This window comes from Capra hircus, chromosome 1 (genome assembly GCF_001704415.2).
Source record: "Capra hircus breed San Clemente chromosome 1, ASM170441v1, whole genome shotgun sequence".
In the NCBI taxonomy this organism is placed as follows: Eukaryota; Metazoa; Chordata; class Mammalia; order Artiodactyla; family Bovidae; genus Capra; species Capra hircus.
Window position 1 is genome coordinate 130520792 of NC_030808.1, and position 13702 is coordinate 130534493.

Consider the following 13702-nt stretch of genomic DNA (forward strand, 5'->3'; position numbering starts at 1 on the left):
TCCAGTATTCTTGGGCTTCCCTGGTGGCTCAGACGGTAAAGAATCCGCCTGGCAATGCAAGAAAACCCGGGTTTGATCTCAGGAAGTTCGATTCTTTTCTTGATTAAATTTGCCATAAGGGTTTTATTTGTTTACCTGTTTCTGCCTTGGCCACTAATTCATCAGTTGTCAGTCTGGTCCTTTTCCCTCCTGGATGTTTTCGAGACATTCTTCGCTTTCATTGAGTTTGCTGTCTAGTTATGCAAACAACTGGTAGGAAAATGAAGAGTCCCCGGAACCCTTTAAAAAAAAAACAAACCAAAAACCTGATAATTTTAGAAACTCTTCGAAGAGATAATTTCAAAATCGTCAGTGGGTTTTTAAGTTTTATTTTAAATTTGTTTTTATTTTGTAGTGTCTTTTAGAAACCTTTTAATTTCTAAACATTTTCAGGCAATTATCTTTGCCGTGAGGGGTACACCCTAAGTTTGGTTTCATATTATCAAACTACACTATTTTCGGGAATGTTTATTTTACTATTCTGGTTTTAATTTCTAGCATCTGTCAATCTGTTTGGACTCAAAAACCCGCCGAGACAAGCAAAATCCGAGTCTATTTGAAAGTTCCCTGGAATCCCTGAGTGGATCTTGCCCGTCCGGTCCCTTTCTCGCGAGATTTGAAAACCGGAAGTGAATTATATTACTGGAGAGTCAATTGCAGGAGGCGGCATGTCAGGAAAGGCGGCCGGCTGCTGATCTCACTCTGGTCTTCGCTGTCTGTCCTGGGCTGGTTCTGGTTAAGGGGTGGCGGGCAGCGCTCCCCTTTACGGACCGGCAGGATGCGCTTGGCTGTGGCCGGCTGCTGCCACGGCGAGCTGGACAAGATCTATGAGACGCTGGCGCTGGCGGAGCGGCGTGGCCCGGGGCGGATAGACATTCTGCTCTGCTGCGGCGACTTCCAGGCAGTGCGCAACGAGGCCGACCTGCGCTGCATGGCCGTGCCGCCCAAGTACCGCCACATGCAAACCTTCTACAGGTGAGGGACGCGGCCCTGCCCGCGGTACGAGGTGTGGGGCAGCCAGCGGTGGGGGCTGGGTTCCAAGCCCGTCTGCCTACCACTGACCAGCTGTCTCTCTTAGTTCTCGTTTCTCGCCTTTGTTCACGCTGTGTATCTATGAACTGGCGCTTAGTAAATGTCACTTTTCTTCTTTCCATTCTTCTGTTTTATTTGTTTCGAAAGGGATCTTAGCCTGAGAGGGACACCTGGAGAAAGAAACTGACAGGTTCTTCTACCTCACTGCTTGATAAGACTCTGAGACTTGTTCATTTAATGATCCAAGAGTTTTTATTGGATCCTTGCTGTGTGCTAGTCCTCGTTCAGGGCTTGTCCGATGGCTCAGACGGTAAAGAATCCGCTCGCAATGCAGGAGACCTGGGTTCGATCTCTGGGTTGGGAAGATCTCTTGGAGGAGGACATGGCAGTTCACTCCTTTATTGCCTGGAGAATTCCGTGGACAGAGGATCCTGGCGGGCTACAGTCCATGGGGTCACAAAGAGTCGGACACGACTGAGGACTAAACACAGCACGCACAGCGCAGTCCTCATTCTAGAAACTAAGGTTTTAACAGTGAACCGACAAAAGTTTTTGACCTCACTGAACATACTTTGGCTTGAAACCCAAAGTGGCAGCTCTTCATTCTTAAGGAAAAGGATGGCGAATTCGTTTAGAAAGAGCTTTTAAAGTTTTTATGATGAGCTCAGATTTTTTTCCTTGAGATCATTTTGCTTTTCTGCTGTGACTAATTGTATAGGCGTGCCCACTTGCTTTTCTCTGTGTCTCTTTTCTGCAATACCAGTTGACAACTTTTAACCTTATGTTCTAGGTATTACTCTGGGGAGAAAAAGGCCCCAGTTCTCACGATTTTCATTGGGGGAAACCATGAAGCCTCAAATCATTTGCAAGAGTTACCCTACGGTGGCTGGGTAGCACCAAACATTTATTATTTAGGTATGTGTTTATGGTTAATTTCTTGGTCTGATGGCATGGAAGAGCCTGCCAGGATTTGTATATCAGTTGATTAGCATCTTGAGATGTGTGGTGTTTGGGGACTCTCTTGATTTAAGTAGTTAATTATGAAAATTTAACTAAAATAATTCACATAAGTAGGCAATCTTGAGAATATGCCCATGCATCATTTAGTGCTTTAAGCAATACTTAATGTAACTGCAAAGAGCTTCCACACTATTTGCATTCTTTTTATTTTTGCCTATTCCTCTTATTAAAGAAATAAACTTTTAATAATGGAAATTATTAAACATTCATAAAATAGAGAATAGTATAGTGAATCTCTGTACCTATTAACCACTTTAACAACGATTATCATACTGTGTTCCTTCTTTTAACCCACTCCCCACTAAACTCTTTTGTGGGAGGAGGTGATTGTAGTATTTTAAAGCAAATCTTAGCCATCAGATTATTTCACCTGTAAATACTTTAGCACATATTTTTAAGTGATGAAGACTTAAAAATACCACTACTACAGTACCAGGATTTTACCAATTATCTATTATTATCTGTTACCTAGTTTATGTTCATATTTCCCTGATTATCACAAAGAAGTCTGTTTTACAGCTGACTTATTCACATAGGATCCAAACAAGGTCTGTGCATTTTATTTGATTGTCATGATTCTGAAATCTCATAACTGTCCCTTGTCACTTTCCGCCGCCCCCCCCCGTTACCCCCCCCCCCCCCCCCGGCTGCCCCATGCTATTTATTTGTTGAAGAAAATGGGGAATTTATCTGGCAGTAAGACTTTCCTGCTTTCTAGGTTTAGCTGACTGGATTCCCTCGTGTTGTTTAGCACTTCTTTTATCCTGTGTGTTCCCTGTAATTTGTTTCAGGTTTATAACATATAAATCCATCATAGAACATTTTTCCCTATTTCCCCCACCCTCTCCCCATATTCCATTAGGTACCAAGCTTCCCAGGTGACTCAGTGGTAAAGAATCTGCCTGCCAATGCAGGAGACACGAATTTGATCCCTGGGTAGGAAAGACCCCTTGGAGAAGGAGATGACAACCCACTCCAGTATTCTTGCCTGGAAAATCATATGGACAGAGGAGCCTGGAAGTCTACACAGTCCATGGGGTCACAAAACAGTTGAACAGGGCTTAATGACTGCTGCTGCTGCTAAGTTGCTTCAGTTGTGTCCGACTCTGTGCGATTCCATAGATGGCAGCCCACCGGGCTGCTCTGTCCCTGGAATTCTCCAGGCAACAATACTGGAGTGGATTGCCATTTCCTTCTCCAATGCATGAAAGTGAAGTTGCTCAGTAATGTCCGACTCTTCGAGACCCCGTGGACTGCAGCCTACCAGGCTCCTCCGTCCATGGGATTTTCCAGGCAAGAGTCCTGGAGTGACTACACAACAAAACAATTTCCCTCTTCACACATCCTGTCTCATTTGTTCCTCCCTCTCCGCTCAGTCTCTTGCCTGATTTGCTTCTAGTCCCCTCTCCCTAGTCTACCTTATATATATATATATTTTTAAATTTTATTTTTTTACAATACTGTATTGGTTTTGCCCTCCATTGACATGAATCTGCCACAGGTGTACATGAATTCCCAACCCTGAACCCCCCTCCCAACACCCTCCCCATATCATCTCTCTGGGTCATCCCAGTGCACCAGCCCCAAGCATCCTGTATCCTGTATCGAACCTAGACTAGCGATTCATTTCTTACATGATAGTATACATGTTTCAATGCCATTCTCCCAAATCATCCCACCCTCTACCTCTCCCACAGAGTCCAAAAGTCTGTTCTTTACATTTGTGTCTCTTTTGCTGTCTCGCATACGGGGTCATCATTGCCATCTTTCTAAATTCCATATATATGTGTTAATATACTGTATTGGTGTCTTTCTTTCTGGCTTACTTCACTCTCTATAATCAGCTCCAGTTTCATCCACCTCATTAAAACTGATTCAAATGTATTCTTTTTAATGGCTGAGTAATACTCCATTAAAAATATGGAACGCTTCACGAATTGTGTGTCATCCTTGTGCAGGGGCCATGCTAATCTTCTCTGTATCGTTCCATTTTTAGTATATGTGCTGCCGAAGCGAGCACCACCTTATATATTGTTGGCATATTTCTATGCAAAAGGGTAACCTCATCATGATACTTAATTTTCACATAATTTTAGGACTGAGTGGTATTCTTGACTTCTAAACTGTTAAGTTAGCAATGAGATTGCTTTTTCCTACAGTAATTTTATTTAATTGTGTAATTTTTCAGGTTTGGCAGGAGTAGTAAAATACCGAGGAGTAAGGATTGGTGGAATCTCTGGTATCTTTAAATCTCATGACTATCGAAAAGGTAATATTATCCTTTTTTAAAAAAAACACAACAAAAGATGTTATATTCTTTTTTAAAAAATTGAGGTATACTTGACTTACATTGTTACATTAATTTCAGGTGTACAGCAAAATGGGTATTGTTATTCTGAAAATTGTTTTAATTTCTTCCTATTTATTTTTAGTATTATTTTAAAGTTTTAATTTTATTTTTGGCTGCGCTAGTCTTTGTTGTGGTGGGAGGATGTCTCTAGTTTCATTGTGGGGGCTTCTCTAGTTGTGGCTTGTCGGCTTAGTGTCCTCATGGCTGTGAGGTCTTAGTTCCCCAACCAGGGATCAAACCTATGTCTCCTGCTTTGGAAGGTGGATTCTTAACCACTGGACCGCTAGGGTGGTCCCCTGAGAATTGTTTTTAAACTTTAGAACTTATATGCCACAGAGTAACTTAAACAGAGTATATAGTTTGACTTTTTCATTGAATTTCTTCTATGAATCTGCTGCTAAGTCGCTTCAGTTGTGTCCGACTCTGTGCGACTCCATAGATGGCAGCCCACCAGGCTCCCCCATCCCTGGGATTCTCCAGGCAAGAACACTGGAGTGGGTTTCCATTTCCTTCTCTAATGTATGAAAGTGAAAAGTGAAAGTGAAGTCGCTCAGTCGTGTCCGACTCTTAGCGACCCCGTGGACTGCAGCCTACCAGGCTCCTCCGCCCATGGGATTTTCCAGGCAAGAGTACTGGAGTGGGTTGCCATTGCCTTCTCCGTCTTCTATGAATAGATTTGTTAAATTTATAAAATATTATATACATATGAAAACATACAGAACATTAGAATGTATCTTCTGTGTATCCACCATTTAGTTTTATTTGGTATTTTGCCATTTTTAGTTTTGATAAAAGTGCAGATACAATCAAAATTCATTGTTTGTCTGTCCTCAATCCCATCTCTCCCTTTTTTTCCTTTCTTACTTCACCAGGCAGTCACTATTCTGAATTTGTTTTTTATCATTCACTTGACTATTTTATGTCATTACCATATCAGTTAATAGCTTTAAACATTGTATTATATAGAATGCTTTAAACTTCATTATAAGTGTATCATTTTACATATATTTTTCTGCCACGTTTGTTTATATGTTTTTGAAATCCATGTTGATACATATAACTGTATTCATTTTAACTTGTGAATAGTATTCCATTGTATAAGTATACCACACTGAATCTGAATGAATCATACCTTGATTTTAAAGAAATAGCTTGGATTCCCATTGATTTTAAACTTTCATGAATTAAATTGGCAGTTATCCTCAGTATAACTGTTAAATTCAAGTCTGTTCCTTGCTGCCCTGCTCCTTGTTGTAAACTGTTGGAACAGGTCTACAAAAATAGGCCACCTCATATGTAGCAGGTGTAGATGCAAATAGAAACCACTCTTTGGAGGATAATTGGTAATATCTGTGGAAATTATACAAGTATTTTGACTAAGGAATTCTACTTCTAGGAATTTATCTACAGATATAGTCCACAAGTACAAAATGATATAAACAAATTTATTTATTTCAGTCTTCTTTGTAATAGCAAAAGATGGGAACTGGTTAAGTATATCATGAATATAGGGACTTATTTGGCGATCCAGTAGTTAAGACTCCAAGCTTCCACTGCAGGGGGCTTAGGTTTAATCCCTGGTCAGGGAACTAAGATCCCACATGCCATATGCCAAATTCCCCATCCATCCTTCCCTCACTCTTTCGCCTTCCCTTATACCTTTCAGATGGTGTCTTTCAAATCTTACACTATGTGAATAAGCAGTGTATTCCAAAATTAAATATAATTTAATTTTAAAAATCAGAAGCCCCTCTAGTCATTTAGATTTATACTTTGTAATTACTTATTAGAAAATACCAGCATTTTGAGAGCAGGGTTTTTCAAATAAAATTTTTAAGAACCAAAAGTATTGACAAACGTCAGTTTTGGAGAAGTATATGTATGTATTTATATTTTCAGTATTTAAAGGAGTTGAATACAACTTCTCTTCTTTAAGGTCATTTTGAGTGCCCCCCTTATAATGCAGCTACAATAAGGAGTATATATCATGTGAGAAATATTGAAGTCTACAAATTAAAACAGGTATGTAAAAACTATACTATGGCAGACTTGAAAAAATGTAAAGAAATTGTGTACCAGAATGTATTTTGATCAGTTTAGTCTACTACTTCTAAGAAGAGCTTAATTCTATATTTCTAAAATTTGGATCTTGAGTTGGTTTTAGGAGGTTTCCAGATGAACATTTATAAATTTTTAATGGCTATACATTTATTTTAGTGATTAATAATAAAATATTTGATCCATGATTTCAGCTACTATTTCTTAAGGTAAAGCTAAAGAATACATATTGGAAAAAAGTGATAGTTTACAGAAAGTATTACTTGTTTATTTTAAATAGTGATATTAAATAGAAAATAATAGTGATAATAGAGGATATGGGAAAATCATGAAGGTGATATTGAAACACTGGCTTAAGTGGAGAGTGGGTGAAACTAGGTTTTTGTTTGTGATCCCATTCAGTGCCTGGGCTTCCCCTGTGGCTCAGCTGGTAAAGAATCTGCCTGCAATTCGGGAGACCTGGGTTGGGAGGATCCCCTGGAGAAGGGAAAGGCTACCCACTCCAGTATTCTGGCCTGGAGAATTCCATGGAATGTGTAGCCCATGGGGTCACAGAGTTGGACATGACTGAGCGATTTTCACTTTCACTTTTCAGTGCTTAACTGGGCTAGCAATTTTCATCTGTGACAGTTCATATAAATGTCACTCAGATTCTGTGAGATAGATATTACTCAACTTTGTCACACTAAGGGTGAGAGGCCAAGGCTCAGTTAGGTAAAGTCACCTGCCGGAGACTTCCCGCACTGTTCAGTGGTAGAGTCTGCCAGGCTGAACTGAGCCTGGCAGTCTAATCAAAGTGTGTCTCTACTGAGCTGCTTTGCCATAGAAAATAAGGATCATTTATGAGGTAGAGAGAAAGTTATTTCTCTTTGCTTTAATGAGTGAATAGCTCAGTATTTCTGTAACTTCATTAAACAAAGTGTCCCTAGGATGAATTACACTGAAATCTAGAGAACTCCGTGGGTAAGTGGTGTGGTAGCCGAAGGAAGGCAGGGAATTCCTTTTGTTTAATCTCTTTTTAATAGCTTGCTTTCTTTTCTTTTTCTGTTAAAGCTGAAGCAGCCTATGGACATATTCTTATCTCATGATTGGCCAAGAAGTATCTATCATTATGGAAACAAGAAGCAACTTCTTAAGACTAAATCTTTTTTCCGACAAGAAGTGGAAAATAACACACTAGGAAGTCCCGCTGCCTCCGAGCTTTTAGAGCACTTAAAACCTACTTACTGGTTTTCCGCCCACCTCCACGTAAAGTTTGCAGCCTTGATGCAGCACCAGGTAGGAACCAAAATGTTTATTCTTTGATTTAATAAACGCTTACTGAACATCTGTGGGCACCATGGGCACAGTTGGGAAGTTAGCGAAAGAAATCAAAGATAAGTTTCCTTTTGTGAGTAACTCAGCATCCAATCGGGAGAAGGGACAAGCAGTCAATTATTGAATAGTGTAGTAAGTCTGTGACAAAAGTGCTAGTGTACTGTGGGAACACCTAAACCAGGCCATGGTGAGATGGGGATGTGGACAGAGAGATGAAGGGATAGAGGAGGTTTTCTAAAGGAATTGATGTTGCCAGGAAGAAGCAGGTTATCAGGGTAATATAGGCCAAGGGGCCAGTGTGTGCACAGGCTGTAAGTCTGAGAGTGTGGCGTCTTTGGGGAAGCGTAGTTGGTCTCTGGGGCTGAGGCACAGGGAGAGAGAAAGCTGGAGAAAGATCATAGCTGCCTTCCAGCCATGCTCTGGAGTTTGGGAAAGTTGGGAGATAATGACATCAGAGTTTCATTTCAGAAGGATCAGTTTGGCAACAGTTTTGTGTGTGGGTTGGAGTAATGTAAAGTGGGAGACAGAGGGGGCTATGTAAGTAAAAGATGAGGTTCTAACCTATGGCAAAGAGGGAACACAGAACGAAGCAGACTCCAGAGAGATTTTGGAAGCGTAATCATCAGGATTTAGCGACAGAGGGAGGAAAACTCCCGGAGTGCTCCTTGAGTAGCTGCATAGCTGATTGTGCTTAATGGCAGGTAGATAATATAGACTTTGTTGCTGCTAAGTCACTTCAGTTGTGTCCGACCCTGTGCGACCCCATAGACGGCAGCCCACCAGGCTCCCCTGTCCCTGGGATTCTCTAGGCAAGAGCACTGGAGTGGGTTGCCATTTCCTTCTCCAAGGCATGAAAGTGAAAAGTGAAAGTGAAGTCGCTCAGTTGTGTCTGACTCCTAGCGACCCCATGGACTGCAGCCCACCAGGCTCCTCCGTCCATGGGATTTTCTAGGCAAGAGTACTGGAGTGGGGTGCTGTTGCTAGGCTATTATGGAAATACATGGTTCTTCCTTTCACCTCCAGTTCTGACTTAATTCTGACTTTCCCATAAAGTATTCCCTAGGGAAAATGTTTAGAAAATGCTGGGTTAACAGAGATACCTTGTCAGAAGCTTCTCTAGAATTTCTGAGCATCTTTGTTATTTCTGTGGCTGCACTGGGTCTTAGTTGCAACATGTGGGATTGTGCGTGGCACTTGGGCATCTCTCTAGCTATGGTGCATGGGCCCCAGAGCGTGCTCTCAGGCTCAGTAGTTGCAGCGTGGGCTTAGTTGCCCCATGCATGTGGGAGCTTATTGCCCTAACCCTAACCCCTGTGTCCCCTGCATTGGAAGGTGGATTTTTTAACCACTGGACCACCTGGGAAGTCAACCTGAGAGTCTTTAATGTCCTAATGGGCATCACCTTTCTCCAGGATCAGGGATGGGGGTGTGCAGCACTTCTTGAACTTACTGGACCAAATCCTCTTCAGTGGTAGAGGTGTACTTCAGTGATGCTCCTCAAACACAGTCTGGAAGGTTCTGTTTGAAAACATGCCTGTGGGCCCTCTCTGATTCTCACACTCCAGCTTCACTGGGGGAAGGAGGCGAGGTGACCTCTTTCGTTTTCCTTTGGGCTGTTGCCAGCGTGATTATCCTCACCTCCAAGTCTTCTGTTTCTGTCAGTCACCTGCCCCGCATCGCTGTTAATCTCTTCTGGGCTTGTGACTTTCTTGGACTGTTACTGAAGTACCTGACTTGATACTCCACCCCCGCCCCCACCTGCCCAACTCAGTCTTCTGGTATCAACCTCAGGAGCTTGGGTCTCTGAATTAAAGCTATGTTTGATCCCCTTTTTCTTGGCATCTCTGACTTCACCAGTCTTCTGTTTGAGCTCTTTAACCAACACCAGAGATCACCTTTCCTTAGAACCGCCCTGCTTCCCGATCTGCCGGTAGTCTCTGTGCCTCCCACCACGGAATCAAAACTCTCAGCAGGGCGTCCAAGAGCTTGCTTCACTGCTGTTCTTAGTGAGTCACTTTTTACTTCTTCCAGTGTGACTTTCATCTTTGTGATCCCCGATGTTGCTTTCTGCCAGTTCACTTTTTAAAAAGAGCTTTATTGGATTTTTATTTCCATATCAAAAAATTCACCTGTTTTAAGTGTAGAATTCAGTGATTCTTAGTAAATTTCCAGAGTTGTGCAAACATCATATATAATCCAATTTTAGAACATTTCCATCACCCCAAAAGATCCTTTATGCCTCTTTCATGTCAATCTGTGTTCCTGCCCTCAGCCCCAGCCAACCACTGCTTTTTATCTCTGTGGATTTACCTTTTCTGAACATTTCATATAAGTGGAATCATAAAATAAATAGTCTTTGGTTTCTGATTTCTCTCTTTTACTTGCTTTGAGGATCATTCTTGTAGCGTGTGTCACTATTTCTTTCATTTTTATTGGTGAATATCCACTTTGGTGTTATATCTAAGAATCTTTGCCTAACCCAGGGCAAGAAAAATTTTTTCCTATTCTACAAGTTTTATGGTTTTAGCTCTGCCAATTTACTTTTAAACTCATCTCTTGTCTGGTCTTTAACCTTTGTGTTATATGCTTTGGTTTGTGTGTATTATTTGCTTTAACATTATCATTACCACCATTACTTTCTGCTGTGACTACTATAAGGACTTTTTTTCCTTTTGGCTGTGCTGGGTCTTCGTTGCTTTGCCTGCTGCTGCTGCTGCTAAATCGCTTCAGTCGTGACCGACTCTGTGCGACCCCAGAGATAGCAGCCCACCAGGCTCCCCCGTCCCTGGGATTCTCCAGGCAAGAACACTGGAGTGGGTTGCCATTTCCTTCTCCAATGCAGGAAAATGAAAAGTGAAAGTGAAGTCACTCAGTCATGTCTGACTCCTAGCGACCCCATGGACTGCAGCCTACCAGGCTCCTCCGTCCATGGGATTTTCCAGGCAAGAGTGCTGGAGTGGGGTGCCATTGCCTTCTCCTTGTTGCTTTGCCTGGACTTCTCTAATTGCGGTGCACAGCTTTAGTTGCAGTGTGTGGGCTCAGTAATTGTAGCACCCCGGCTTAGCTGCTCTGTGGCATCTGGGATCTTCCTGGACCAGGAATCAAATCTGTGTCCCCGGCACTGACAGGCAGACTCTTAACCACTGGACCACCAGGGAAGTCCTCTTGTAAAGAAATTGAAACCCAGAGAATTTAAGTGCCTTGCTTACCATTGTACAAGTAGAAATAGAGCTAACTTGTTTTGGAAAAGTAACAGTTGTTCCTTTAGCACACAACTTAGAGGTATGGGTAATAAGATTATTTCTATCCTATTCAATGTATGACTTGCCTGAGATGATTTTTAAAAAAATTTTTTAATTGGAGGATAATTGCTTTACAATGTTGTGTTGGTTTCTGCCATAATGAACATGAATCAGCCATAGGTATACATATGACCTCTCCCTCCCCACCCCACCCACCTGAGGTGATGTTTTAACATTCTTTATTAAATCATGGTTCATATTTTCTAGACCATGGATAAAGGACAGTCAACCAAAGCAACCAAATTTCTAGCCTTGGACAAGTGCTTACCACACAGAGACTTTCTTCAGGTAAAGAGAAAATGAAATAACTTTGCCATGTAGTTTGCTCTTCCAATGATTAAAAAAAAATTACTAACTATTCTTTCAGAATTTATTGTTGCTTTTTGTAATTTATATATTCTGAGATTTCTCTGGGAATGTTTAAGTTACGTTAATGTTTTTACACTACTAAATTAAATTCCTAAACTGTATGGTTATATTGACATTCCTAGAATATAAGAATAGATATGTATTTCTTAAAATTACCAATTTCTTCCTGTAGGTAATAGAAGTAGAACATGACCCCAGTGCTCCTGATTCCTTGGAATATGATGCTGAATGGCTCACTGTTCTCAGGGCTACTGATGATCTTATTAATGTGACTGAGCGCCTGTGGAATATGCCTGAGAATAATGGCCTGCATACAAGGTAGGTCTGGCCTTATTTAGGATTTGCTGTCTCCAATGTATGCACAGTTTTTGTCCCCTCCACCTTGTTATAATTTTTTAATCCAAGGAGTTATTGTTCAATGACTATCAGAACAATTCAGAGTTTACCGACTGGTATGAAAACTGCATGTTTTCCATCTAAGAAATCCAAGAAAATGGACTGCTGAGCACCAGCTCTAATAAGTGTATAAGTGGATCAAACTGTAAGATGGTGGAGATTTGGTTTGCACATTAAAATAATTTGTACTTGTTTTAGGGCATGAGTTAAGGTCAGCTTTTTCTAAAAATTGTTTTAATTTCAAAAATGGCCCTTTGCTAAGTTAACTATAATTTTATTAATTTTGAAATGTGGTTAATTTTTTAATTATTTCACCTGCAGTCCATAGTTAGATCTCATTATTTATTGCTGAGGTCGATAAAATGTAAAAAGCTATTGTTTTGGACTTTTTAGATGGGATTACAGTGCGACAAAAGAAGCTATTAACGAAGTACTGGAGAGATTGAATCATGACCTCAAAGTTCCAAATAACTTTAGTATAACAGCTGCTTGTTATGACCCTAGCAAGCCGCAGACACAGATGCAGTTGGTTCATAGGATCAATCCTCAGACGACTGAATTTTGTGCCCAACTTGGCATCACAGACATTAATGTCAGGCTTCAGAAGGCCAAGGAAGACCAGCACTTGTGTGGTGACTATGAAGGGCTGGATGACGTGGAGGGTAATGACTCTGGAGAAGACCCTAGTGAATATAACACAGACACATCTGCCCTGTCCTCTATTAATCCAGATGAGATCATGTTAGATGAAGAAGAGGAGTATGATGATAGTATTGTAAGTGCACACAGTGACGTGAATACACCGTCTGTAGAACCGTCTTCTGATCAAGCTTCTGACTTTTCTGCAAGCTTCTCTGACATCAGGATCTTGCCAAGTTCCATGACTGTATCTTCTGACGATACTTCAGGTTCCCCAGTGTGCAAGGAGGGGAATTCTGGTGACCCTGTGGAGGTGGGGGATGGAAAGGACTTAACCACGGTGCCATTGAAGAGGCTGAGTGATGAACATGAACCTGAACAAAGAAAGAAAATCAAGAGAAGGAATCAAGCCATCTATGCCGCAGTGGACGATAATGATACAGCCTGAGACAGTTTACTCGTCTTAGTATTATATGTGTAGATACATGATTTTTAAGACTATATTTTTAGAATTGGATCTTTGACTCCAGACTTGTTTGTAATAATGAAGTTACATAAGACGATTTTAGTTAGGTATAGACTTTATCTTTAGAACTTTGTATATTTCAGATGAAAAAGATATTAAAATTTCATATATTTACTTGATTGAGTACCCCTTTTTCTGAGAACTTATTCACTTTAATTTTTTTTGAGCAAGCACTTACTGAACACATACTTTGTACCAGGTACTGTTCTATAAGATGGCACTACAAGGATGAGTAAGACAAGGATTCTTGCCTTCAGAGAGTTACTACCACTATAAGTATTTTGGTGTATAAAATATGGCATATTTATATATTTTTTTACAGAGTTGTCATTATTGTATCTATATTTATATGTGCTCTCTTTTCATTTGTTATAAATATTTTCTCTGGTCAGCTCTTCAGTTCAGTTCAGTCACTCAGTCGTGTCTGACTGTTTGCGACCCCATGAACTGCAGCACGCCAGGCCTCCTTCTCCATCACCAACTCCCGGAGTTTACTCAAACTCATGTCCATTAAGTCGATGATGCCATCCAACCATCTCATTCTCTGTCATCCCTTTCTCTTTCTGCTTTCCGTCTTTCCCAGCATCAGGGTCTTTTCCAGTGAGTCAGTTCTTCACATCAGGTGGCCAAAGTATTGGAGTTTCAGCTTCAACA

The 13702-nt window shown here is 41.0% G+C and overlaps 1 protein-coding gene across 1 annotated transcript; it reads left to right on the forward strand.

The window, feature by feature from the left end:
- DBR1 (debranching RNA lariats 1) lies at window positions 677–13167 on the forward strand. Its single transcript, XM_005675520.3, has 8 exons — window positions 677–1014; window positions 1862–1986; window positions 4280–4360; window positions 6378–6463; window positions 7553–7777; window positions 11326–11406; window positions 11660–11805; window positions 12277–13167. Exons 1-8 carry the CDS (start codon window positions 818–820, stop codon window positions 12968–12970), a joined length of 1635 nt encoding a protein of 544 aa, XP_005675577.2. The 5' UTR covers window positions 677–817; the 3' UTR covers window positions 12971–13167.